This window comes from Orcinus orca, chromosome 1 (genome assembly GCF_937001465.1).
Source record: "Orcinus orca chromosome 1, mOrcOrc1.1, whole genome shotgun sequence".
Lineage (NCBI taxonomy): Eukaryota > Metazoa > Chordata > Mammalia > Artiodactyla > Delphinidae > Orcinus > Orcinus orca.
Genome location: NC_064559.1, coordinates 48678565 through 48706432, shown reverse-complemented (window position 1 = coordinate 48706432; position 27868 = coordinate 48678565). Strand labels below are relative to the sequence as shown.

At 37.7% G+C, this 27868-nt stretch overlaps 3 protein-coding genes across 7 annotated transcripts in view; 2 read left to right on the top strand and 1 right to left on the bottom strand.

Moving 5' to 3' along the window:
- DHX9 (DExH-box helicase 9) overlaps window positions 1-10170 on the top strand; it is a 55043-nt gene extending 44873 nt beyond the window's left edge. For 3 of the 4 annotated variants that reach the window (XM_004275203.4, XM_033437928.2, XM_049699346.1), the window contains 9 exons: window positions 119-271; window positions 2540-2700; window positions 3518-3629; window positions 4214-4375; window positions 4489-4616; window positions 6953-7182; window positions 7359-7474; window positions 8215-8415; window positions 9563-10170. In XM_004275203.4, the coding sequence (XP_004275251.1) occupies window positions 119-271; window positions 2540-2700; window positions 3518-3629; window positions 4214-4375; window positions 4489-4616; window positions 6953-7182; window positions 7359-7474; window positions 8215-8415; window positions 9563-9857 (1558 nt within the window). In that variant the 3' untranslated portion in view covers window positions 9858-10170. Of the gene's footprint in view, window positions 1-118; window positions 272-2539; window positions 2701-3517; window positions 3630-4213; window positions 4376-4488; window positions 4617-6952; window positions 7183-7358; window positions 7475-8214; window positions 8416-9562 lie in introns of those variants that run through there. The other variant, XM_049699403.1, reaches the window with a different exon arrangement.
- The window catches only part of NPL (N-acetylneuraminate pyruvate lyase), a 216786-nt gene that overhangs the window by 91503 nt on the left and 97415 nt on the right, over window positions 1-27868 (top strand). The window lies entirely within an intron of this gene.
- Window positions 19067-27868, bottom strand: part of SHCBP1L (SHC binding and spindle associated 1 like) — a 46017-nt gene continuing 37215 nt past the window's right edge. For both annotated transcript variants that reach the window (XM_049701795.1, XM_004275204.4), the window contains 4 exons: window positions 22735-22888; window positions 21256-21506; window positions 20280-20402; window positions 19067-19429 (listed from right to left, as the gene is read on the bottom strand). In XM_049701795.1, coding sequence (XP_049557752.1) covers window positions 19178-19429; window positions 20280-20402; window positions 21256-21506; window positions 22735-22888 — 780 coding nt within the window. In that variant the 3' untranslated portion in view covers window positions 19067-19177. The remainder of the gene's footprint in view (window positions 19430-20279; window positions 20403-21255; window positions 21507-22734; window positions 22889-27868) is intronic.

Sequence of the window (27868 nt, the reverse complement as noted above, 5' to 3'; positions counted from 1 at the left end):
CACAGACAGACATCGCGAGTAGGCATGACTGGAAAGCATCTGCCACTCAGTGGAAATGTAATAGTTATGTATTGATAGTACACGTGAGTTTTAGAATTAACTGCTCTTTCCTATTTAGGCAAAAAGTGAAGCTGTTCACTGCTCACAACAATATGACCAATTATGCTACAGTTTGGGCATCCAAAACAAACCTCGAGCAGCGGAAAGGACGAGCTGGCCGTGTACGGCCTGGCTTCTGCTTTCACCTCTGTAGCCGAGCTCGTTTTGAGAGGTAAGACCAATTCTTGAGTAAAGAATGAAGTTGGTTTTTGGGGGGGTTTTTTTTTTAGCCTTTTACACACACACCCCTCCCCACACCTCTCTGCCCTTACATAAACTTAATGAACTCAGAACATAAGTGCTTCCAGTTAATTGGAGGAAACTTAGCTTAGGTAGTGAGATTGTGGTAAGGATGAAATCAGAAATTATCAATGGTGGCATGTTTGATACCTATTTACTAATAACCTTTTAAAAGCATAACATGTTTTCCACACCACACATCTTTATCACTTTGGGATTACTGATATTTATGGAATGGTTAACTTTTCTGAAAAATAACTTTAAAATAACAATACTCTCGTATTTATAGACACCCTCCCCTACCCCCCCATTAGCACATCACCTCTGTCATATGATCCTCCTTATGTGCCTGAGAAACAGAGGGCATTATTTAGGTAAGGAAGCCAAAGCTTAAGAAGCTTAGCTGACTTCTCCAGGACTGAAACCCAAGTCTGTTAATACCTTGTCCGTTTCCATTTATACCACAGATCCTTTTGGAGAATGTTTGTGGATGAGACCAATTGGTTTAAAAAATACTTCTCTGGGGTGTGAGCTCACCATCTTCTCAGTTCGAAAGTCGCTATTCCTTGCCTCCCACCTCACCCCCCAATTTAAAAAATAAAAAATACTTCTCTCTCTGAATTATAGGCTTAAGTTATGTATTTAGTTGTATGTTTCTGGAAATCAGTGTGGTGTACATTAGCTTTAACCAGTTGATAATAAAGGTAGAGTTAGGAGGTGTGTTTGTGTGTACCACAATGAAGAATTGTGGGACAGACTAATTTAGGTGACCAGATGTATATAGCACACTGAAGAAAGGTCAAAGCTTTGATTTGCTTTTATACTGGTAACATATGGCTCCCTAGTAATTACAAATGTTAGTTTATTTGAGCATCAGAAGTTGATGCAGGAGACTGGCTGCAACATTTGGAAGATACTTAGTTCTTTTTAAAGGTTGGCTTGTCCCTTGACCTGAATAAACAAGTACTATACTCTAATATTAGAGTAAAACCAGCTCCTAATTAGTTAACAGCATGAATAGATCTGTAAGGGATTTTTGTTCTTTTCTCTGTAGGATGAGGAATAGATATGCTATATGCATCTATGTAAACCTGATTAAAGCTGATCTGGGTCTTACCAGCAATGTTGGAATTCACCTCTAAATGGTTCCTATGAATCTTCATTATAAATAGTTTATATAGGATAAGCCTGAATTGGAAACGTAGAGACTTGGATTTTATACTATTTGTGCCTAATGTATCACATAATCTTAAACATTTACACTCTTTAGGCCTTTGTTTCCCCATTCTACAAAATGAGATTAAGTTACTTAACCTTTTTGTGTCTCTTTCCTCAGTTGAAAAAGGAAGGTAATACAATACTAATCGAATTAAGGTAATACAATACTAATGCGAATTAAGTGAGTCAGTAATGGAAAATACTGAGAACAATACTTGGCAGGTAGTAAACTCTCAGTAAATGTTAGCTATTGTTATTATTGTTAATACTGATTTATATTAATAGTTTTTATTATTAAAAATTTAAAGGGTTAGATAATCTGTAAGATCCTTTCCAGTGGCACTAAATTTATACAGACCAGGAAGTAGGGGAAGAGGTAGCAGGGAGATATTAGAATTAGCCTGCATCTCCCACAGAAGGTCTTGCTACCATTTTTTTTTTTTTTTTTTTGCGGTACGCAGGCCTTTCACTGCTGTGGCCTCTCACGTTGCAGAGCACAGGCTCCGGACGCGCAGGCTCAGCAGCCATGGCTTATGGGCCCAGCCGCTCCGCGGCATGTGGGATCTTCCCGGACCGGGGCACGAACCCGTGTCCCCTGCATCGGCAGGCAGACTCTCAACCACTGCACCACCAGGGAAGCCCCTTGCTACCATTTTTAACCCATGTTTGTCAGTAGCCAGACCTGAAGAAGCCATTGGTGGGGGTAATAACATTAGAGATTTGGGATAATTTTTCATCCTCCTTCACTCAGCTGAAAATGCCTTCAAGCCATAAGGGTGAAGTCGTAAGCCACTACTCAACCACTTAAGAGGGTCTTGTCCAGAGAGTCTTTGTAGTAAATATAAAACGTTCTTTTGTAATTGTAAAACGATGAGGGAAGGGCAGCTCTATATATTCCTGATTATCTCTCTGCGAAGTTTTTGTTAAATAAACGTTTGTGTACACAAGTGAAGATGGTTATTTTATGCTTATTTTCTCTTAGACTCGAAACCCACATGACCCCGGAGATGTTCCGAACACCATTGCATGAAATTGCTTTGAGCATAAAACTTCTGCGTCTGGGAGGAATTGGCCAATTCCTGGCCAAGGCAATTGAACCTCCGCCTTTGGATGCTGTGATTGAAGCAGAACACACACTTAGAGGTACCTACAAATACAGACCTGCCTAACACATGCTAATTATACCATCTGTCTTGTCCTGGCAAGTAACACTTAACAAATGAGTCAAGAAGAGGATATAGTCCACAGGACTGTGATAACAAAACTTCCAATGTTGCTTAATGTACTTAGTGTGGTCAGTGTATAAAATGAGCAACATAAGGTAAGAAAAGGATGATGTGAGTCTTATTTGGGGGAAAAAATGGAGAAAAGGCACGCGTTATCTCTTAACCAGTGGTTAATGATCAGAACGTGAATTATTCATGATACCCACAGTGTTTTATGTACGTTTCATAGAACATCTATTTATATTTTCTTATCACACTTACAGAGGCAATGTAGTATAGTGGAAAAAAATAAGGGTGTTGGAGTCCAGGGGATCTGAATTTGAATCTCGTGCTCACCTGCTGTGTGAACTTCAGATTTTTATTCTCCAGATTTCATTTCTTTCTAGAAATTATCAACAGATGCTATCAGACTTGTTAGAGCATGTAGCTGTTTATGCTGCTATTACAGTTATTACTGTATTTATAGACTTCTCATGGACGGTACTCAGCTTTACAGCCTACAGGGCCTAATTCTAGTACATTCTTCATGTTAGGTGCTCTAGAATTTGGTTTTGTTCTGTTTCTGAGTGAAGAGAATTGTTCGCTATGAGCATGGTGCTGGCAGTTGGCTTGACAGTTGAGGAAAACTTAAGTGCAGTATCTGAACCTTAATCTGTAAACAGATGTTTCATCTTTGCCTAGGTTAAGGGGGTGTTCATTACTGTTTCTGCTCACAAAGAAATATCTCCCCACAGAGCTTGATGCATTAGATACCAATGATGAGTTGACTCCTCTGGGACGAATCCTGGCTAAGCTCCCCATTGAGCCTCGTCTTGGCAAAATGATGATAATGGGGTGTATTTTCTAGTAAGTGCTTTGTTTTATTGCTGATAGTTAAATGGTAAAACAGTTTTAGAATTTTATCCCCCTCCCAATAAAAACAGGATGGGCTCGAATAGAAGAAAAAACTAAATATTCTTCAGTAGAGAAGTGGCATACTTTAGATACTGAGAAAAGTGTGAAATGAGAAGAACAGTCAATGGATGGACACCTGGGCCCAACTTTTTTGGGGAAAGAGCACAGACTTCTCAAAAGAGAAGTGCAGTTAAGTAGGTTAAGTAGTTTTCCTTCAAAGAGAAAGATTAGGAAAACAGGTATATGTTATTAGAAGGTTTTGAAGATTAAGAAATTTTGTAAGATGAGGGAGAATGGGAAAGGAAAAATATAATACTTGGTCAGTTTATGGTAAATATGCTTCCATTAATATCAGAACTCATTATTTTTTCCCCTTTTTGCCTCTGGAGAGCAGCTGTAAAATTCTTTTTGTTCAGCCAGTTTCAGTGCTGTTAAAGCAATATCGTAGCCAATAAAGACTGACCCACAGTTGACAGTACTGCCCAAGTTGCTGCAACAAGAATGTGATCTAGACTGAATTTTCCTGTCTGTTTCAGTGTGGGAGATGCTGTTTGTACCATCTCTGCTGCCACCTGCTTTCCGGAGCCTTTCATCAGTGAAGGAAAGCGACTGGGTTATATCCATCGAAATTTTGCTGGAAACAGATTTTCTGATCATGTGGCCCTTTTATCAGTATTCCAAGCTTGGGATGATGCTAGGTATGGGCTTGAAAGAGGAGAATTATAAGATTTGGGTGAACTGTCTCTAGTTTGTAATCTGTATCTAGTTCTTTAGGCTTTGGGAATGACTCTTAACAACCTGTTTGTTTTAGAATGGGTGGAGAAGAAGCAGAGATACGTTTTTGTGAGCACAAAAGACTCAATATGGCTACACTTAGAATGACCTGGGAAGCCAAAGTTCAGCTCAAAGAGATTCTGATTAATTCTGGATTTCCAGAAGGTAAGATTCTCACATTCTTAAGACACATCTGAAGTAACCTTAATGTAATACATGCACATTGACAGTGCAGTATATTTTAGCTTCAAACATTAGACCCTTTGCTTTTTCTGTGTTCCTGGCTATTTCTTATTTCTTTGAACTCTGGTGATAATCAGTTTTTCACATTAATTCAGTCTTTTACAGGATGCAAAAGGTTATAATGTTCAAATTGTAATTTAGTACAGAGATGATTAATAGACCTTTTGAGAATTGTGCTACTTTGGGAGGACTTTTTGTTTTTACTAATTTTTATTGGAGTATAGTTGATTTACAGTGTTGTGTTAGTCTCTGCTGTACAGCAGAGTGAATCAGTTGTACACATATCCACTCTTGTAGATGGGAGGATTTTTTAAATCCATCCACTTGTGAAGAACACAGGTCTAGCTTTTAGCACCTTTTGAATGAACAGTTTGTTGAAATACCTCAAGTAGTGGTTTGTGAGGTGATTTATTAATTTGCCCATCTGTTCAGTTTTAGATGTGAAGTAAACTCTACTGTGTTAAATTTTAATTGGCTTTAAATAAGGTTTTAGTGGACAATTACAGAGGACTTTGATACGTGATATAGGAATAGTAATCCAGCTGTTTATTTCTTGTGTGAATTTGAACTATTGTACTTTTCTCCAATTAGATTAAGAGACAGAGTTATTTCCTGAAACATTGAAAATTGGAACACATAACCAGAAACAGCTGTTTAGTTGAGAGACAGAAGGTAGTTGGGCAGTAACTAGATAACTAAAGTAATTCTCTTCTGTTGTAAACTGACTAAACTTTTAATTTTTTTAAAAAATGTATTTATTTTTGCTGTTTTGCGTCTTCGTTGCTGCACACAGGCTTTCTCTAGTTGTGGCGAGCGGGGGCTACTCTTCTTTGCGGTGCATGGGCTTCTCATTGCGGTGGCTTCTCTTGTTGTGGAGCACGGGCTCTAGGCGCGCGGACTTCAGTAGTTGTGGCTCGCGGGCTCTAGAGCGCAGGCTCAGTAGTTGTGACGCACCGGCTTAGTTGCTCTGTGGCATGTGCGATCTTCCCGGATCAGGGCTCAAACCCGTGTCCCCTGCATTGGCAGGCGAATTTTTTTTTTTTTTTTAATGGCTGTGTTCGGTCTTCGTTTCTGTGCAAGGGCTTTCTCTAGTTGCGGTGAGCGGCGGGGGCCACTCTTCATCGCGGTGCGCGGTCCTCTCACTGTCGTGGCCTCTCTTGTTGCGGAGCATAAGCTCCAGACGCGCAGGCTCAGTAATTGTGGAGCACGGGCCTAGTTGCTCCGCGGCATGTGGGATCTTCCCAGACCAGGGCTCAAACCTGTGTCCCCTGCATTGGCAGGCAGATTCTCAACCACTGTGCCACCAGGGAAGCCCAAGCAGGCGGATTCTTAACCATTGTGCCACCAGGGATTTCCCAATTCGTAGCTTTTTAATCAAAATCAAAGGAAAAGAGAAAAACATTTTTGTGTGATAGACTCTTCACAACAGTCCTGAGATGCATATATTACTACCCCATTTTATAGATGAGGAGACTGACACAGAAGCTTAAGTTACATGTCCAGACTCAATTAGGAAGTTTATAAGACTAGGATTCAAGTTTTTTAGAACAAAGTATATCTGCTCTCTTACCATCGTACTTTCCATGTGCCTAAAGCATAGTTTGGATGAAGACGTCCACCACCTTCTAGTGGGTTCCTCTTAAGTTGTCATTCCATCTCCTGTAGAAGGAACAGCTTTTTTTTTTTTTTTTTTTTTTTTTTTGCACTGTGCGGGCCTCTCACTGTTGTGGCCTCTCCCGTTGTGGAACACAGGCTCCGGACGTGCAGGCCCAGCGGCCATGGCTCATGGGCCCAGCCGCTCCGCAGCATGTGGGATCTTCCCGGACCGGGGCACGAACCCGTATCCCCTGCATTGGCAGGCGGACTCTCAACCACTGCGCCACGAGGGAAGCCCAGGAACAGCTTTTTAAAAACAGCGTATGGAACACTGTGGTCATATCAGTCTAGCTCTTATTCTGAGAGTAGATGGTTATTGGGGTTTTTTTAAAAATACTTACTCCAAGCTTATATTTTATTGAGTCTATAAGAGAATACAGACATTTTAATTTTCTTATTGTGGCTACTCAGCAGAATTTCTCCTTGCATTTAATCTGAGTGCAAGAGTTCTGAGAAGAGAGGAAGTTAGACAGGTTATTTGAAAAAGGAGGGTGGAGGAGGGGTTAATTCTTCTAATTGTCATCTAATTCTGGCAAATACATGCAATGTGAGGATTAGCCAGATACCTGATTTTTTTTTTTTAATCTCCTTCCTCTTAACAGAGTGTTTATTGACACAAGTGTTTACTAACACTGGACCAGACAATAATCTGGATGTTGTTATCTCTCTCCTGGCCTTTGGCGTGTACCCCAATGTGTGCTATCATAAGGAAAAGAGAAAGATTCTCACCACTGAAGGGCGTAATGCGCTTATCCACAAGTCATCTGTTAATTGTCCTTTTAGCAGCCAAGACATGAAGTACCCATCTCCCTTCTTTGTTTTTGGTGAAAAGGTAAGAAAAGATTAGTTTAGAAAAGTTTACATTTAAAATCCAAATTATCTTTACTTATTAATGTGCAGTGGGAACATGAGTGTTAATTTTCAAAGCATAGTTCATTATCATTATATGGTAGTTGATTGACAGTTGGAATGTCAACTATTTCCTCTTGCCTCTTTCTCTGTCTTCAGATTCGAACCCGGGCCATCTCTGCTAAAGGCATGACCTTAGTCACCCCCTTGCAGCTGCTTCTCTTTGCCTCCAAGAAAGTCCAGTCTGATGGACAGATTGTGCTTGTAGATGACTGGTATGGATTTTCATATGTGAACTCAACTGAATTCTTAAATTGAAATGTAATGGGATTCAGCTGCTAATCTAACTTAATTTGTGAAACATGGCAAAATTTGATGGCACAAGTGAGATGCTTTATAACACTGTCTTTTCTTGGCGAGTAGTATATCTTAGGAGTATGGTTCATAGTTGGTAGTAAAGTCAAGTCTTAAATTGACTATACCAGCAGAAGCAGATGCATTAGGCATTGGAGCCGCATCCACTACCATGAATACTACACTAAGGAATTAGAGTCTGATTGGAGCTTGGGCACTTCTTTTTTCTGTATACTTTATAGTACTTAGAGATTGGTGGTGAGTGGGTAGTAAGCACTTGGCAGGAATTGATGGACTATAACGAATGGTTAGTAGGCTCAGTCATATTCTTGAAAACTTGCAAAACTAACAATCTTAGTGTCTTATTTCATTCTTTTGTTGGAGGCTGAGTGATCTGTATTGTAAGAGTATTTTGCTCGATAGACTTTGTGGTTCACAACTCCTGCCAATAGCTAGCAGCGAATTTCAAGAAGTAACCTTAGATTATTATTCTTCCTACGTGTGTTTGCCTAATTCTGGGGCCATTACATTAGTTGAAAGTATTGGTACTTGGAAAGAAGTTAAATCTATCCCATCACTTGCCATGTGTGAAATTGAAAGATAATAGTCTTTTTCTATGTGTACCACGTCTCTCATTTTTAATCATTTTTCTCTATTTTAGGATCAGACTGCAAATATCTCACGAAGCTGCTGCCTGTATCACTGCTCTCCGGGCAGCCATGGAGGCTCTGGTTGTTGAAGTAACCAAGCAGCCTGATATCATCAGCCAGTTGGACCCTGTTAATGAACGTATGCTAAACACAATCCGCCAAATCTCTAGGCCCTCAGCTGCTGGCATCAACCTTATGATTGGCAGTACACGGTGAGTACCACAGTAACTTCTCTTTGAACTAAGCAGAGTACAGTAATCTTATACTGGCCTAAAATTCCCACAGTTAGTTAATCTCTATTAACCTTGTTATTTGAGTTACAGTTCTAGACAAATGCTGAATATGAAGTCTAGTTCTGGTTAGCACACTCAGAAAAAAGGGTGTTACTTTTGTGTTAATGATCTATTACACCAGTGTGTGCTAGAGATAGAAGGAGATCTTTAAAGTACATATAGAGCCCAGGATAGGTCACATGACAGGAAAGAGAAAGACCCCAGACAGTCCTCTTCTCAGTACTGCTTTGCCATCTCCAAAGAAAAGATGATGAGGTGTTAAATTCATTCTTCAAATGAAAAGCATCAGGGTTTATCTTAGGGAAATTCAAGAACATGGATATCTATAAGTAAAGAAGTATGAAGTTTCTCTTAATTCTTAAAATGTTTTATCTGCTTCAGTTTTTTTCACCTTCAGAAAGTTTCTTTGCCCACAGCTCTTTCTTTGGAAATACTTGATGCCTGCAGGCAGAACAGCAGTACAGTCAACTCCCATATAGTCTCTTAGGTTTCACTGATTGTCAGCATTTTGTGACACTTGCTTTCATATAAATATTACACACTTCTTTTGCTTAATCGTTTGTGATTAAGTTGCATTTTACATCAGTATGCTTCATGTATCTTTTGAGAACATAGCATAAACAATACTAGTTCACACCCCAAAAATGTGTTAGAATAACACGATCTAATATACAACCATTAAAATTTTTTTTAGTCACTCAAAAATATTCTTTAATCTCCCCGTCAAGATTCGCTTACTGCATTTGGTTATAAACTGTTATCTTAATGTATAGAAGTGCTGTGTGCTTTATGGATTCTGGCTTCCCATTTTGCCTATAACTGAGTTAACTACTTCTTTAAACTAATGAAACATAGTACTTAGGGTGTGCCACACTGTGTTAAGTGCTTTTCTGATATTAACTCATTTTAATATTTAACCTGTCTATGATGTATTCAGTGTTTGTGCCTTTGGCTTCATTCCCTTTATGCATTAAATTTTCGAATGTGACTGAATGTTTATATTTTGTGACTAGTTGAGAAGTACTAAGGATGCTTTGCTAAAGTGGTGGTTTTGTGCTCTTGCTAGGTATGGAGATGGTCCACGTCCTCCCAAGATGGCTCGATATGACAATGGAAGTGGATATAGAAGGGGAGGTTCAAGTTATGGCGGTGGAGGCTATGGGGGTGGTGGAGGCTACGGTGGCAGTGGCTATGGGGCTGGCTCCAGCTACCGGGGAGGCTACAGAGGGACTTCCCGAGGTGGCTATGGAGGTGGCCCAGGGGGAGGCTACAGAGGGTCTGGGGGGTCCCAGCGAGGAGCTGGCAGAGGGGGCTATGGGAGCGGCTACTTTGGACAAGGAAGAGGAGGCGGTGGCTATTAAAGCTTGCGAGTGTCAGTGCCTGTGCACAGACAGGTAAAATAATGCATGCTGCCCATTTCCCCAAGTTGTTTATGTGCTGCCAATAAGTAAACCCATTTTTCACCCGTTCTGTGGTTTGTCGTAGTTTAAGGAAACTAAACATTTAGGTATGTTGGTGATTTTGTTTATATTATGTAAAATATCATGCTCTATTATAAAAGTACTACAGTTTGTATTTTTTCTTTAAGGAGTAAAGATTTGCCTTTAAAGTTAACTTGATATTTTCTTGACTTTAGTTTAATACAATAGAAATAAAATATTACATTGAATACTGGCCATGTAGTTAATTGTTGATCTTATTTACACATTAGAAAAATTTTACAATGGCACTTAATTACATCTGTTAGTTTTAAACATCAGAGGAAAAACTGTACTTCATTTCACAAGTACACCAATTGATGTTATTTACTTACAGGAGTTAGAATAAATAACCTTGAAATGCAGTTGTTATTCTTGCAGTAAATATGGCCAGTACACAATTGACATGGGCCTCTGTATCTGAATAAAACTTTTGACCTAAGGCTGAACATTTTTACTTTTTCCCAAGCTTTGTCTTTGAAAAATCTAAGACCAAGGCCAGCGTTCTGTTTTCTTAGGTTAGTTTCCAGTGTAAAAATTATTTTAAAATTTTAATCAAAATTAAAAATTAATCTACGTAACCCTTGAATAAAGATTATATTTAGGCAAAGAAGCTTCACCAGTGCATAAAGTTTAGATATTTGACAAGTTACTCTACATTAACATGTATTTCAAAGGATATTTGTTAAGCTAGTTTATTTTAGTGGAGATGTTTATACGCTTATAACATTTTATAAGTTTCCAATGAATTTTCACATTTCTAATTTCAGAATAGCACAGTATAGTAGAGATTACAAAGTTTTTGGATGAGACAGAACTGAGCTCACGTCTTAATGCTGCTGACACATGAATGATCTTGGGCAACTTATATTTTGTGTTAATGTCATTTTCAAAATCCTCTTCTCATTATACATATGTTCTTTAGATCACCTTTAGCAGTTACTGTTGATAAGCTGATTAGTCCAGTTTAGAGACTCTCAAATCTGTATCTCCAACTGAGATTTTCTTTCTGAGCATCCAGACCTTGGTAAACAACTACTTACTGGACATACATTTCTGTCCAGAAATAAAAAAAAACTTAAGTACTTCACAAACTGAAGAAAACCCCCTAACTCATCCTATGCTGTGTACTCTGTTCATGTTCAACTGGTTTTTCTTTGTTTAAACACAGATAGGAGTTTCTGCCAAAGCCATAAATATCACCACATCTAGTCAATTCTTCTTCCAGAACACCTTCCAGTTGTGCTATTCTAAACTAGCTGCCTCTGTTCTATTCAGGCTATCATTAACTTGGATGTACACTGATGCAGCCTCTTAACTGATCTTCCTGCTTATTTAGTTCTGCCTGTCTACAGTCCATTCTCCACACTACAGTTAGATTAACATTCCCATACAAATTTAAGGTCACCACTGCACCCCTCTTTGCTTAAGCCAGTGGTTCCTATTGCCTTGGGAGTAAAGGCTAAGCTCCCTTCTCATGCCCTCACTCCTACCCTACACTCAGTTCCATTTAGTAGCCACACCGAATTTCTAGCCTCAATCAATGGCTTTCTTGTGTCCTTTGCACATGTTGTGAAAACTCCCATAAAAGGTATAAATTTAGTAATGCCTCACCTGACTGGTACGTATTCCTCCAACTTCAACTAGAAATGGGAAATCAGAAATGGCCAAAAGGGATATCAAATTACATTCTCTGAAGCTTGAAAGAACCACTCAGGCAGGCATAGTTCTCAGAATTTAGCTAGAAACCTAAGGCAGTTGCTATGCAGATTTCTAGAACTCTTCTCTCTGCAGCTGTGTCCTGTATTCTGCCCCACAAATTTTAACTACCCTCCTGAAACTCCAGTGTCTTTTAACTCAGTGAGACTGCTCTTCTCTGCTTGTTCCTTTCTCGCTTTGTCATGATCCAGAGTGCCTCCACACAAAGTCAGGCATCGAATTTTTCCCCTTATTTTGGGGGTCACAGTTCTACATTGCCTGTTGTCCAATATCTGAAAGCAGTTGACTCATATATAATATTTTGTTGTCATTTCAACAATCTTCACAGCATCTTCACCAACCAGGCGTAGATTCCATCTTAAGAAATCACTTTCTTTGCTCATCCATAAGAAGCAACTCCTCTGTTCAAGTTTTATCATGAGATGGCAGCAATCCAGTCACATCTTCAGACCCCACTTCTAGTTCTCTTGCTGTTTTCACCGCAGCTGCAGTTACTTCCTCCACTGAAGTCTTGAAGCCTTCAAAGTCATCCATGAGGGTTGGAATGAACTTCTCCCAAACTCTGTTAATGTTGATATTTTGGCCTCTTCCCATGAATCACAACTGTTTTTTTTATATATATATATAAATTTATTTATTTTTTTGGCTGCGTTGGGTCTTTGTTGCTGTACGTGGGCTTTTTCCAGTTGTGGCGAGTGGGGGCTCCTCTTTGTTGCGGAGCACAGGCTCTAGGCTCACAGGCTTAAATAGTTGTGGTTCGCAGGCTCTAGAGCACAGGCTCAGTAGTTGTGGCGCACGGGCTTAGTTGCTCCGTGGCATGTGGGATTTTACAGGACCAGGGCTTGAACCCACGTCCCCTGCATTGGCAGGCGGACTCTTAACCACCGCGCCACCAGGGAAGTCCCACAAATGTTCTTAATGGCATCTAGATTGGTGAATCCTTTCCAGAAGGATATCAACTTATTTTGCCCAGATCCGTCAGACGAATCAGTATCTGTAGGACTTGAAAGTTGAAATTACTCCTTGATCTGTGGTCTGGAGAAAGGATGTTGTGTTAGCAGACATGAAAACAATATTAACTTTCACACATCTCCATCAGAGATCTTGGGTGCCCAGGTGCATTGTCAGCAGTAGTATTTTGAAAGGAATCTTTTTCTGAGCAGTAGGTCTCAAAACATTCAGTAGACCATTGTAAACAGATGTGCTATCATCCAGGCTTTGTTCTGTTTTTAAAGTAGATTTAGCATAATTGTTAAGGCCCTAGGATTTGCAGAATGGTAGATGAGCATTGTCTTCAACTGCATTATCCCCTAACAAGAGAGTTAGTCCTTTGAAGCTCTGAAGCCACGCATTGGGTTGGCTCCTCCTCTAGCATCTTCCTCCAACATAAGGCTGTTCTGTCTACAATGAAAGTCTTGTTCAGCGTAGCCACCCTATTATCTTAGCTAGACTTCTGGATAACTTGCTGCAGCTTCTATGTCAGCAGTTGCTGCTTCACCTTGCACTCTTACAGAGACGGCTGCTTTTCTTCAACCTCTGCTAGATTCAAACTTTTCTTTAGCTTTTCACCTCTCTCAATCTTCGTAGAATTGAAGAGAGTTAGAACCTTGCTGTTGATTAGGCTTTAGTTTGAGGGAATGTGGCTGGTTTGATCTTCTATCAAGACCAGTAAACTCTCCTTATCAGCAGTGAGGCTGTTTCACGCATTCATTGGAGTAGCACTTTTAATTTCCTTCAAGAACTTTATCTTGGGGCTTCCCTGGTGGCGCAGTGATTAAGAATCCACCTGCCAATGCAGGGGACACGGATTCAAGCCCTGGTCCTGGAAGATCCCACATGCTGCGGAGCACCTAAGCCCCCGCGCCACAACTACTGAAGCCCACGAGCCTAGAGCCCGTGCTCTGCAACAAGAGAAGTCAACGCAATGAGAAGCTCACGCACTGCAATGAAGAGTAGCCCCCGCTCGCCGCAACTAAAGAAAGCCCATGCGCAGCAACAAAGACCCAGCGCAGCCAAAAATTAATTTTAAAAATTAAAAAAAAAAGCCCTCCCGGGCTTCCCTGGTGGCGCAGTGGTTGAGAGTCCGCCTGCCGATGCAGGGGACACAGGTTCGTGCCCTGGTCCGGGAAGATCCCACGTGCCGCGGAGCGGCTGGGCCCGTGAGCCATGGCCGCTGAGCCTGCGCGTCCGGAGCCTGTGCTCCGCAACGGGAGAGGCCACAACGGTGAGAGGCCTGTGTACAGGAAAAAAAAAAAAAAAGCCCTCCCATTGAATACACTCATATGTTAAGTAATCTATTTTAAAAAAGAACTTTACATTCACAACTTGGCTAACTGGTGCTGGAGGCCTAGCTTTCAGCCTCTTTTGGTTTTTGACATGCCTTATTCACTAAGCTTAATCATTTCTAGCTTTTGATTTAAAGTGAGACATGTGACTCTTCCTTTCACTTGAACACTTAGAGGCAGGCCATTTTGGGCTTATTAATTGCCCGCATGTCAATATTGTGTTTAAGAGAATAGGTTAGGCCCAAGGAGAAGGGAAAGAGAGAGGGGTATGGCCCATCAGTGGAGCATTTATCAGTTCAGTTATTGAACTCATTTATCAGTTCACCATCTTTTATGGGCATGGTTTTTGGTGCTCTAAAACAATTAGAAACATAAAGATCACTTATCACAGACCTCCATAACAAAATAATAATGAAAAAGTTTGAAGTATTTCGCGGCTTACCAAAATGTGACACAGACATGAAGTGAGCAAATGCTTTTGGAAAATGGTGGCAGTAGACTTGTTTGATGCAGATTTGCCACAAACCTTCAATTTGTATAAAACCCATCTGTGAAGTGTATTAAAGCTAAGAGCAATGAAAGGTATGCCCACACCATTGAATCTCTCTAACTGATTGAGGTCACCTGAATTTATCGGACTACTTTAGTGATAATTTAACTTTTAAGAAAAGATAATTTAACTTTTAAGAAAATTTAACTTTTAAGAAAACTTTTAGGAACTAATTGGGGTGACCAGATGTTCCTAGTTTACCCAGACTGGTTTTCTGAGACATGGGAAATGCTAAAACAAAGAAAGTTGTAGGCAAACTAGGATGAGTTGGTCACATTAACCTTAATGGGGGAATCTTTCAGAAATTTCAAGACTTTGAAATTGCATATTTCTTTCAAACAAATTTAAGGTAAAGGCAACAAAGGATTTGGCTACAAATCCAGTATTTTAATGTTTCTCAACTGGTAAACCTGTATAATACTTTTCATGTTAATCTGTAAAAATGTGAAATATATACTTGGTGGTTATTTTTAATACTATAGTAATTTTAACTTAAATAATTGAAAATTTTAGCTCTTTTTAAAATAACAGGAAGCATAAGAGGCTTAGGTTAACCTGCTGACCTAAACAGAATCTAAGTTATAGGGCATTAGTAGTTGTTCCAAGCATTTCCAAATTAAGCTAGTATTCTAATGATACCTGCCCATGGCTTCAGAATTTTATTAGGAAATAAAGTAAATTTAGCTTGTGCAACTGCAAAATCTGAAAAATATCAAATTACCGAAAAAAACATGGCATAATGTTTAGTATTAAAATAATGATATAAAGTTGCCTGAATTTTCTACAGAACAAATCAGAGTATTCTGTAGACAAAGCAACACATTTTGTTAAAAGCTGTTTTAGGCCTCAGTTGAGTAATAATAAAGAATATGTAAAAGGAAACTTAAATGCTACCTAGTTCAGTTGGCTTAAGCTTTTGGTGACTGAGAGGCTCCTTTGAGAGTATGAAAGTTATGGACTCTCTCCAGCAAAGAGCGTGTACACAAAGTTTTTTACTAAAATTTCAGGTAGTTCGCAGACTCTTGGCGCCTGTACTTCAGTTTAAGAATGGCTGATTTGGTTCAATCACTGAAAATATATTTGTATAATTTTCTCATTTTCTACTTTAATACTTTGGAAGAATTAGACCCCTGTCCTCAAGTTTATTGCCTTCTGATTATAACTGTTAGATCTATAAGATAACATGCATCTTGGGTGTCTCACAAAGAATAGTAACTTGCCCCTATTTTTTTTTTGTTTTGGCCATGCCGGGCAGCATGTGGGATCTTAGTTCCCTGACCAGGGATTGAACCCATGCCCCCTGCAGTGGAAGCATAGATTCTTAACCACTGAACCACCAGGGAAGTGCTCCTATTAGCAACTTCTCTGTACCTTGTGCTGCTGAGGAGTGCCTCAGTCCCTTGGTTTGTAGCCACCTGCCACTTTTCACTGCTTCTAATAAACTGACAAGAGGCTCTAGCATTATAGTTCCCATTCTTTTCTCCAATTGAGAGTTTACCATAGCTGCTACTGGCATTGCAGCGGAGCAAAGGAAGTCTCCACTCCTACTGCCAGCTCCTTACAAAAAGGCAGAAAGGGGTTCTAATTCATCCCTTTTCATTCCACACCAAGGCCACTCTTCTAATCTTGATTTGTCCAGTTCTCACCTCCAGAATCCTAACATTTCCATCCCCAGCAACTGTGATGAAATATCCTTAAAAGTCCTAGATTGTAAATCTCATTTCAATCTTTTGCATAAGCAGAGACCCATTGGTAGCATTCTTTTTAAACTGTTAGCGGTTATTACTTGGAATGCACAGCACAGTGGGGAATATAATGGTTACTAAGACCCAATGCCTATACTACAAAATTAGTGTCCAGTAGGCCAGCCAGATATGTGCACGAATGAGGACAGAGCAGAAATATGGAACCACCTCTAGGTTCTAAATTAGAATCTCTTATTTTTATACATCTTTATTGGAGTATAATTGCCTCACAATGGTGTTAGTTTCTGTTGTACAACAAAGTGAATCAGCCATATGCATACATATATCCCCATATCCCCTCCCTCTTGCATCTCCCTCCCACCCTCCCTATCCCACCCCTCTAGGTCATCGCAAAGCACCGAGCTGATCTCCCTGTGCTATGCTGCTGCTTCCCACCAGCTATCTGTTTTACATGTGGTAGTGTGTATATGTCCATGCCACTCTCACTTCACCCCAGCTCCCCCACACACACACCCCACCCCCGTCCTCACAAGTCCATTCTCTACATCTGCGTCTTTATTCCTGCCCTGCCACCAGGTTCATCCGTACCATTTTTTTTTAAAATTCCATATATATGCATTAGCATAACAGTATTTGTTTTTCTCTTTCTGACTTACTTCACTCTGTATGACAGAGGTCCATCCACCTCACTACAAATAACTCAATTTCGTTTCTTTTTATGGCTACTATTCCATTGTACATATGTGCCACATCTTTATCCATTCATCTGTTGATGGGACATGTAGGTTGCTTCCATGTCCTGGCTATTGTAAATAGTGCTGCAGTGAACATTGTGGTACATGTTTCTTTTTGAATTATGGTTTTCTCAGGGCATATGCCATTGTTTTAAATTGTATAATTAAATGTATTAATTAAAATGTATAAGAGCTATGCATTGGTTGGTCCTGGTAGAGGAAACTTCTTAAATCCCATTTGAGGAGTAGAATTAGTATTTGTCTTCCCTTGACCTAGAAAATTGGTTAAGACAAGTGGTAAACAGAATAATGGCTCCTCAAAGATGTCCACATGCTAATTCCCAGAGCCTGTGAATGCATATCTTACATGGCAAAAAGGACTCTGCAGATGTAATTCAAGTTAAGGACCTTGAGATGGGGAAATTATCCTGGATTATCCAAGTGGGCTCAGTCTGGGCTCAATCTAATCATGAGTCCCTAAAAGTGGAAGGGAGGGAGCAGAAGAATTGGCTCAGAGAGATAAGATTGAAGACGGGGCAGAAGAAATTAAAAGCAGAAAAGGGACTCAGTCCATTGTTGCTGGCTTTGAAGATGGAGGAAGGAGGATGTAACCCAAATGCAGTTGGTCACCAGAAGCTGGGAACAGCCCTCAGCTGACAACTATCAAGAAAACAGTCCTACAACTGCAAGGAACTGAATTCTGCCAACAACCCAAATGAGCAAGGAAACAAATCCTCCCCTAAAGCCTCCAGAAAGAAACAAACCCCTGTCAACACTGATGTTAGGCCGGTGGGACCCATGCCAAAACTGCAACCTACAGAACTGTTTGATGATAAATTGGTGATGTTTAAACCTCTAAATTTGTGGTAGTTCGTTATGACGGAGAGAAAAATATAAGGGTGGGAAAGGTGAAGGAGGGAGAAAAATAACTATCAAAGTTCAGATTTCTTAGAAAATCTTAAAAATGCTTTGTGCATGCTTTAGAGATATGAGAATAGGAGAAAAAAAACAAAACCCTGTATTCTGAAGTGGACCTGGGGAAAAAAGTAATTGGTTGGAAACCAATGGCAGCAACAGAAAGGAGGCAAGTAACCAATGAGCGAGAAGTTTGCTTCTGTGAGGCTATTGCTTTCTGTTTACTCAAAAGAGCCTATCTTTGTCCATCACATACTCTTCCTAAAGCCAAAAACAGGGAAGTAGAGGAAGAGGATTGTGAAGGAAAATCCCCACTTTTACAGCTTATCAAATTCATTATAGAGAGATTGTTCTTGTTAAGGCCTCCTCCCTGGAATTATGTCACCTGGCTAAGAAGACCTTGTGTTTAAAAAAAAAAAAAGCTATTCAGTGAAACACTGAAGAACAGCTACTATACTTCATTCAACTCTCAGCCTCAAGAGATTCTCTATAGCAACACAGGGTCGCCTTTGCTAAGTTACAGATAACACAAAGTATTGAATAAAAGTCAAATTGTGGAAGGAAAGATTAGGGGCTGAAGCCTGAGTGCTTATTTTCTTTTATATCCTGCAGTCAATGTAAGCTGTGCTTTGTGAAAAAGACCAGTTTTTTCTTACAAAACAAACACCCTATTTTAGAGGACACATGCCATCCAATTTAAAGATTATATTTCCTAGCTTCATTTGCAGTTAGATGCAGCCATGTGATCAGATTCTAGCTGGAGGGAGGCATGAAAGTTGAAATAATGTGTGTGACTTTGAGGGAGAAATACATTTCTTTGTTTTTTGCCTCTCTTATTTTGAATTTTCTTGTTTCCTATAGTTAAGCCTAAACATAGTGCTATCTTATCTTATTCCAGTTACCTGCACAGATAAATGGGAATGAATCAGATATTGTCCATAAACTTTTTTTATTTTTTCAATTCTCTACATAAAACACCTAAAGCTTCTTATTGGACTCAGACTATATAAAACAATATTTAAAACCACAATTGTTTTTGGAATTAGTGATGATGGTATATACTAAAAATATACTAAATACCACTGAATTATATATTTTAAAAGTGAATTTTATGATATGTAAATTATATCTCAAAACTTATTTAAAAAACATGTTAAAATGAATCATTCAGTGAAAGCATTAAATATTTAAATTTTTAAATTAAGTTTCACATTTAATTAAAACTACCATTTCTTTGGGATACGAGAATTATTAAATATCTGAAACATAAAACTTTAACATAGATCCAGATGCTTTAACTTGTTACTATTCTGATAGCCCCCTTTAGGTTTGCTTCTATTTTATTATTACTCATTTCCAGATTCAGATTTTGCATTACTTTGGAGAGCATATTATCATCTTTTTTATCTCCTGAAGCAGTCCCTTTGCTGAGGGCTTCTTCTGCTACAATAAAAAACTGTTCAGTTGGTTGAAGAATGCTTACTCCGTAGCCATTGTTGTTGTAAATATGATTATTGGTCATCTTCAACTTGGGTGCTGGAAGAACCTGTTAAATTATTCAAGGAAATTAGTTTTTCAATTTCTATAAAAATAAAACATGAACTAATGAACATCTCATAAACTCTAGAACTTATTCTTGAGTTTACACATTTCTTTAGAACAACTGAATCTCTCAGTTTTGAACAAGTATTATTTTCCTCACTGGATTAATGTAATACTAACTATAAAAAGTTTTAATATTAAATGGAGTTTTCAATTTTATCCATTATTGATAAAGACAACTGATTCTAGATGGGGATACAGCAATATCCCATGAAGTTGACTTTTAATATAACATGATAAATATGAAAATAATTTCAGATAATGAAAATGCTAAAGATGAAAATAATTTAAAATAATGATATGTAAATTAGTGTTCTAGGGAAAACTTCATTAACTATACGAGTCTCGAGAGGGACCTAGAAAGGTAGAATTTATAGAAGTAGAAAGGAATGGGAAGGCATTTCACTTATAAATTATTGCTATTAATGTTTTAATTGGTTAGCTTAAATTATTTTACAAAGTTTGAAAGTAAGAATTAAAATATTTAATATATTTATCCTCTTAATTTGCTTTACCTTGGAAAATCTATTACAAGTCTGCTCAGTGAAAAATTAAAACATTTATAAGAGTACTTTCTCATATTCAAAGTTATTTACTAAGAATTTAAGTTGAAATTATTAAATAAGACTAAACTTGTTTCCTATCAACCATCATTTAAACCATATTTTAATTACTTGTACCATACTTTTCCAAATCAACAGTAACATTTAGACTAAAATTTAAGACTGAAGGTATCTTTCTAATAATTATTTATAATTCTTACAACAATTCTATGTTAAAAAATGTGAAAATACCTTCATATTAACTCCACCTAAGGTGCTTTTTGAACTGTCAGTTGTTCTGAGGTTATTACAGTGATGAATTTCATTCCTTTCCAAAATAGCTATGCTTCCAGGATACAGTTCAACACCAGCACCCTGTAAATTAAAAGCAAATAAAACAATCTATAAAACACATGCACCTCTCCAAAATTTTCTTTAGATTTGAAAACTAATTCTATATTAGCAATCTAAACACACTAAGTTACATGAAAATACATGATAGTGCAGACAACAATTTTGTGGAGATAATGTTTAAAACAAATTATTTGTGTCAGAGAATCATTGGGCCTAGAAGGAAGGTTGAAGTCATATGGCGTATAACATTCTCTCCTACCCAAATCAAGTCTTAGAAGGGAGTCAAAGACCTCTTTAAGCAACTTTCAATAGTTATAAAAATTCATTTATATATACTCTAAATCCCTCATAATTCTACTTAAGTATTTCCTTATTTTAGTGGGAACTAAGAAAAAGTCATTCTATAAAAAGGTCTTATTTTTCTGCTTCCTTTAATCTTTTTTTCATTCAATTTTCTACTCCTTTAATGGTCTTTGTGATTGTTACCTTTAGACTCAAGCTGTCAGAACTAATCACAATACCTTACAGCAATGTCTGATAGCTTATAAGTACTTATATCTTTTTAAGTAAATGATCAAGTAACTGACTCATGATCTGTTTTACAGCCACTGATACCTAGATTTTTAAAAAAATCACACATAAACCAAAACTAGTAATTTCTTACTTTGGACTTAGGCAGTTTACTTTTCCTAAGTGTACTAAGTGTATAATGACACACGTATACTTGTTCTCATTTTATTTACTTTTGTCAGTTTCTAAGTTTAATTATAATTCAATTAAAAGATAAAATAATTGTTACCCTTTGTTTCCATATTAAGATCACTCAAAGTTATCAATAGCCAAAAAAACCCATAAATTTTATAAAATAAAATACCTGGGCACCAGTTATTTCACAGTCTGTAATTGTCAAAGCAGCTCCTGTAAGAACACACACTCCTGTTCCTTCACATTTTAATACACAGTTTTCTAGAGTCATGTGACCAGACTCTACCACCACAATACCATCAACTGTCCCTTGTTGTATCAAAGATAGATGCATTAATTTCACATTATCAGCTTTGGACACCACAAAACTGTCATAAGAAGGTTCAGAAGTAATCATAATTTCCTCTCTCTTTCCAATTCCTGATGTATAAAGACAAAAATACATAATTAAATCAGTACTCCCAAAGCTTAAAGCCCTTTAGTCATTCAATAATACTTGTTCTTACTAAGTTTTTCTTTTCACACTTTTTTAATAAGTAACATCTGTAATTATTCAGTCAACTAATTAGATACTTAACTATAATGTAGTCTTTTGTCCTTATTTTGATGCCATGATGGAAGAATCTGGGTTTATAATCAATCTAAATGTACCTATGGTACTTATTCAACATATTCCTTCCACTATATATTTCCCTATATTATATAGTGAGCAGTCATCTACAAAATGTGTAAGATACAAAAAGTATCTTACCAAAACCTGGTTTCAAAACCATTATAAATTACCATAACGAAAAAGACTGGCAGAGACTTGAATTAGGTTACAAGATTAATGTAATCATATCCATAATTTTGTTCTAGAGTAGTCTGAGCAATCTTCTAAATTTAACATCAATCCAAAAATGAGGGGTTGGATCTTTAAGAAGACTATCAATTTTTAAAATTACAAATATGATCCTTATTACCCATATAGTTCAACAAAATATAACTGACTACAGTCATCAAAATCTAGCGAAAATTTTGCTCAATTTTTGAATTGATAGCAAAGTTTAAGTCATCTGTCTTTTCTTTTGGCTAGACAAGGGGAATAACCTTACTTTAATGTAAAAGGGCAAAATTAAATATGTTCACTAAATATGTTCAGAACCTAAAAGAAATTTAGTAAACTCTGCTTTTTTACTTCTTGAGTTTCCATGTGAATTAAACTTTTTGAGAAAATGCTGAGCATATTTTAATATAGCCTTACATTTAGGTTTCCCTACTAGAGTGCTATGAAGTGCTATGGAGACAGAGGAGAAAAAAGTAGTTTAGGTAAAAATATAGAGCTAATAGAAGATATTGTGAACTGATTTTTTTTTTCTGATTTTGAGTATTTATTTAGAATCTCTGCTTGTAGTGCTACATTATCATGGGGAAAAAGTAGTCTCATTGATTGATTTGCTCTGGTACAGTATGTCCAAACGAGGTCACCTGTACAGATAATATACTACTGAACAGGTGAGAAAATCTTAACTGTAAAAAGCACATAAGGGATTTTTGTGAAACATAAAACCCTGTTCTAATTTCTAGTAATCTGATTAACCATGTTTATAAAATACAGTTTCTCCAGCATACATTGCTGTTAAAAAATTGCAAAGGATGCCTTGCTAACCCTTTATAACGATGTCATCAGTCAATAAAGCAAGATTTACAGCTTGATATTCTCCTGGAAAAATAACTACTGTGTCTCCACTATAACAACTATCCAAAGCCAAATCCAAATCATCATGCTGTTGGAGAAGTGTGTCTGAAGATAAGTCCTTTACCTGAAAAAAAGAAATGAAACAATAGGTCAAACTGAAACAGGTCATTTTAATCAGTTAACTCATTGGTAACATGTGCTTTTCCCAAAGACTTACTTTGTATAGGTAGTGCACTGTAAATACTCTATGTATTTATGTTCATTAAATGCTCAAAGTATCAGTCCATCAATTAAGGAATGATGAAAAGAGATTTTCTCATTACAATTACATTCACTAGTGAATGATTACAATCACTAGTAATTTTACAGCTATTAAATACAGCCAGAAGTCATATTTTGACCTTTACATATTACCTCCTAAGCCTCACAACAGTTCTTTGAGGTAAAGTATTATTATACCCTTGTAATGTTAAGAAATTGAAACTCGGTGAGAGTAAATGATTTGCCCACGGACACAGAGTTAGTGGGTGGTGAAGCTAAGTTTTAGATCTAGATGACACCAGATCTCTTTCCTACTGGAAACTACTACTTTGTTTTAACTCAAACTGACTCTAAAATTTTGGTAAACCAACAAAAATTTATATATTAAAGATTCTAGAACTAAAATCAAAAAAGTACCAGAAATTTGCACTGGGAGTAGGAAAGGGGAAAGAACTTCATTATTAGTGCCATGAAGAATGAGGAACTTTAAAAATAAAATCTGGTAACTAAAAATATACTCTGAAAAAATGCCTATTCTTTTATCCCAATAGAAATGGCATCATCATTCATATATCGTTTTTCTTATTATATGAGGCACTTATTGTAAAAAACAAAATGAAACAAAGCATAACAAAAATGGAAATTTTAACCTAAATAAAATATATAGATATTTCCTGCTTGTCTTTTTCCCATGCATATATTCATTTATTCATAATACCAATATATCATACCATAGATGCATATGGTTTTGAATCCTGATTTTTCTCATTTCATTATATCACATTTCCCCATGTCTTTAAATATTTTTTCAAAGCCTAAATTTTTTTTTTTTTAATTGGGGGTATAGTTGTTTTACAACGTTGTGTTAGTTTCTACTGTACAGCGAACTGAGGTGGAGTTCCCTGTGCTACATAGCAGGTTCTCATTAGTTATCTATTTTATACATATTAGTGTATATATGTCAATCCCAATCTCCCAGTTCATCCCACCCACCCCCTTACCCTCTTGGTGTCCATATGTTTGTTCTCTACGTCTGTGTCTCCAAAGCCTAATTTTTATGATTTACATAATAATACATCATACAGATGTGTCATAATATGATTTTCTTACCCTCATTTAGATAGCTTACAATTTTTTCCAATATTACAAAAATACGACCACAAATAAATTATGCACATCTCTAGTTATTTCTTTAGGATAAACTAGATTGAGAATGACTAAGTCAAAAGGTATAAAACATTTTAAGCCTCTTGGATACATATTGCTAAACCACCCTCCAAGAAAGTTTAACCAATTGAAACTTGGTCTGAGAACTCACTTTTCTGCAAGCTCATCAGCATGGGGTATCTTTTAAATGTATAAAAATATTGGCCATTTTAATAGGCTCACTGCCTCATTTTAATTTTCTTTGATAAGCAGGAGTGAACATTTTTTTCCAGATATATATATGAAACTCTTAAAATCCTCACTAAATCAGCAAACCAATACAGTCATTTGTGCTTGTATTACATCTTACATACTCTAAATACTTCTGTAGCAGACAGTACAAGGACTACCTCTGTAAATACTTTGGAAGAACTCTAGAATACATCTCATTTATATATATATATTTAAAAAAAATTTTTTTTGGCTGTGCCATGTGTGCGGCTTGCAGGATATTTGTTCCCTGACCAGGGATCGAACCCGTGCCCCCTGCAGTGGAAGCTCAGAGTCCTAACCACTGGACTGCCAGGGAATTCCCATCATTTATATTTGCTTTATTCACTGAAACAGGAAACATGAGAAAAATGTTTGATGGGGGAAGATAATGAGTTTAATTTTGGTGCCAGTTAATTTGAGGTACCAGTGGAGTCACTCAGAGATATCTGGTAGACCATCTATATAAGGATCTAGAATACAGGACTGAAATCTGACAAGGTATAAAGATCCTAGAATTGTTTACTTGTATGATAATTCAAGCATGGGAATGGGTGAGATTAGCTATAAGAATGTATAAAAAGGAAAAGGTAGCACCCTTGTACAGAACACTGAGGAATAACATTTAAAGGATAGGCAAAAACAAGATATTACAAAGAAAACTGAGGAGTGGCCCAAGAGGTGGTAAGAAAATCAGATCAAGGTGTCATGAAAGGAGGAAGTAGTTGATCATGTCAAATGCTGCTGAAAGATTAAAAGAGATGGTAATCCCTACTGCATTTAGCCACAGCTTGGTCCCACATGACCACAAGAGCATTTTCACTGGTGTTCTGGAGGCAGAAACCAGATCACAGTGAGTAGAGGCATGAATGGGAAAGAAGTAAAGACAAGTGAAGCCAAATATTTCAAGAAGTTTGGCTCTGCAAGGGAAGAGACAAAGATGTGGTATTTAGGGTAGATATTATTTTGTTATTTAAGATAAGACAGAATTGAGCATCTCTCAATGCATTCAGGAAGGAGAGAACAGAGAGAAAGATACAAGAAAGAGGTGACATCCTGGAAATAGTGGAGTAAAGAGCTCCAAGAATTAGTTCTTCTAAAGCAAACAAATTGGCGAAAAATGACAGAATCAATGTTTTTTTGTAACTCTGAAATCTAATTAAACATAGCAGCCAAGGAAGTGCTAGATGAAGAGGTTGTTAAAATTCAGTAAGAAAGTGTTCTGGTGTTTTTACTTACTTGCCTACCATATCCCATTCTCCAGACTGACAGCAGTTGAGTGAATAGCAACAGCCCGTATTTCTGATGTGGCTTGCTGGCACTGGGACGGGTGAGGGGTGGGGGAAATAGGGACCTTATTCTCAAAAAAATTGTGACTGCATTTTGACCTGTCTGATGATCAGTATCTCAGGAGAGGGACTGGCAAAGAAACTGACCTTTGTTTCACCTCCCCCAGGATGGAGCAGCTTTATAGTAGCATCTGATGAAAGCATTTAAAGACATACTCTACCCAAAGCTACCTGGGACAAAGGATGAAGGAAGGGCAAGGAAAAGCCTACAAATGAGGAGGCTGAAGAGGAAGATTCTTGGGGAAATAAGAGCTACCTTATATACTGGGGAATCTACAGTAAAATGCACAATCTCAGGGATGGATGCATACTCAGAAGAGATCTGTAAAGACCTTAAGCTTGTGCTTCTGGCTGATCACTGGGCCCTGTGCAAGCAGGAGGTGAAAACTAAGGCAGAGTTGTAGGCAGCCTGGCTTAGTTTGAAGGAGTGCCTCAACTCAGAGCTAATCTGCAAAGACAAGGAGTTTTTTGTTTTTCTTTTTAGCTGCAGGTGTTTAGGGAAATTTCTGTCAGGTCACTGACTAACTGCTGAGATAACAGAGACTTCAGCAGCCACACACAAAAAAGAATAGAGCCTTTGCAAAAACAGTTTGGAAAATTCACTAAACATATGGACAACTGCAGTCCTAAACAACCAATACAGCAAACCCTGGGGATGGGGTAGAATACAATTTCCAGAGTTACCACACTATAATATTAAAAATACCCAGTTTTCAACAAAAATTATAAGACATGCAAAGAAACAGGAAGCTATGGCCCATTCACAGGAAAAAAAAAAAAAAGAAATTGACAGAAACCATCTCTGAGGAAGTCCAGAAAAGACTTTGGACTTACCAGACAAAACTTTAAATCAATTGTCTTAAATAGCCTCAAAGAGCTCAAGGAAACCATGGATAAATAATTAAAGGAGGGGCTTCCCTGGTGGCGCAGTGGTTGAGAGTCCGCCTGCCGATGCAGGGGACACGGGTTCGTGCCCCGGTCTGGGAAGATCCCACATGCCGCGGAGCAGCTGGGCCCGTGAGCCATGGCCGCTGAGCCTGCGCGTCCGGAGCCTGTGCTCCGCAACGGGAGAGGCCACAACAGTGAGAGGCCCGCATACCGCAAAAAAAAAAAAAAAAAAAAAAAAATTAAAGGAAACCAAGAGAACAACAGATGAATAAATAGAGAATATCCATAAAGGGATAAAACTTATAAAATTGAACCAAATAGAAATTCTATAGCTGTACAGTAAAAGTACAAAAAAGTACAATAGTTGAAATGAAAAACTCACTAGAGAGGTTCAATAACAGGTCTGAGCAGGCAGAAGAATAACAAACTTGAAGATAGGACAATTGCAATTATTGAATCTAAGGAGCAGGAAGAAAAATGAACAAAGTCAAAAGGACCAGTGGTATCCCATCAAGAACACTGATATTATGGGAATCCCAGAAGAAGAGAGAAAGAAAAGAGCAGAAAGAATATTTGAAAAAATGATTGGAAACTTTCCAAATCTGTTGAAAGATGTGAATCAACACATCCAAGAAGCTTAATGGATGCAGAATAAATACAAAGAGATCCACACCAACATACATTATAATCAAACTGTTGAAAGCCAAAACAGAGAATCTTGAAAGCAGCAAGAGAGAAGCAATTCAATATGAACAAAGGACTGGCAATAAGATTAACATGATTTCTCATCAGAAACTATGGAAGCCAGAAACCAATGAGATGACATATTTAAAGTGCTGAAAGGGGGGGAAAAACACTATCAACCAAGAATTCTATATCTGGCAAAACTATCCTTCAAAATAAAGAAAAACTTAAGACATTCCCAGATAAACAAAGCCTGGATCTTCCCTGTGCTAAAGGGAGTCCTTCAGACTGAAGGAAAAGAACACTAGATAGTAACTCAAAGCCATATGAAGCAGTAACTCCAGCAAAGGCAGCAAATACATGGGTAAATATAAAGCCGGTATTATTATAATCTTTGTTTGTAACTCCTTTTCTTTGTTTCCTGTATGATTTAAAAGAGCAATGCATGAAACAATTATAAATCCATGTTAATGGGCAGACAATGTATAAAGATGTAATTTGTGACA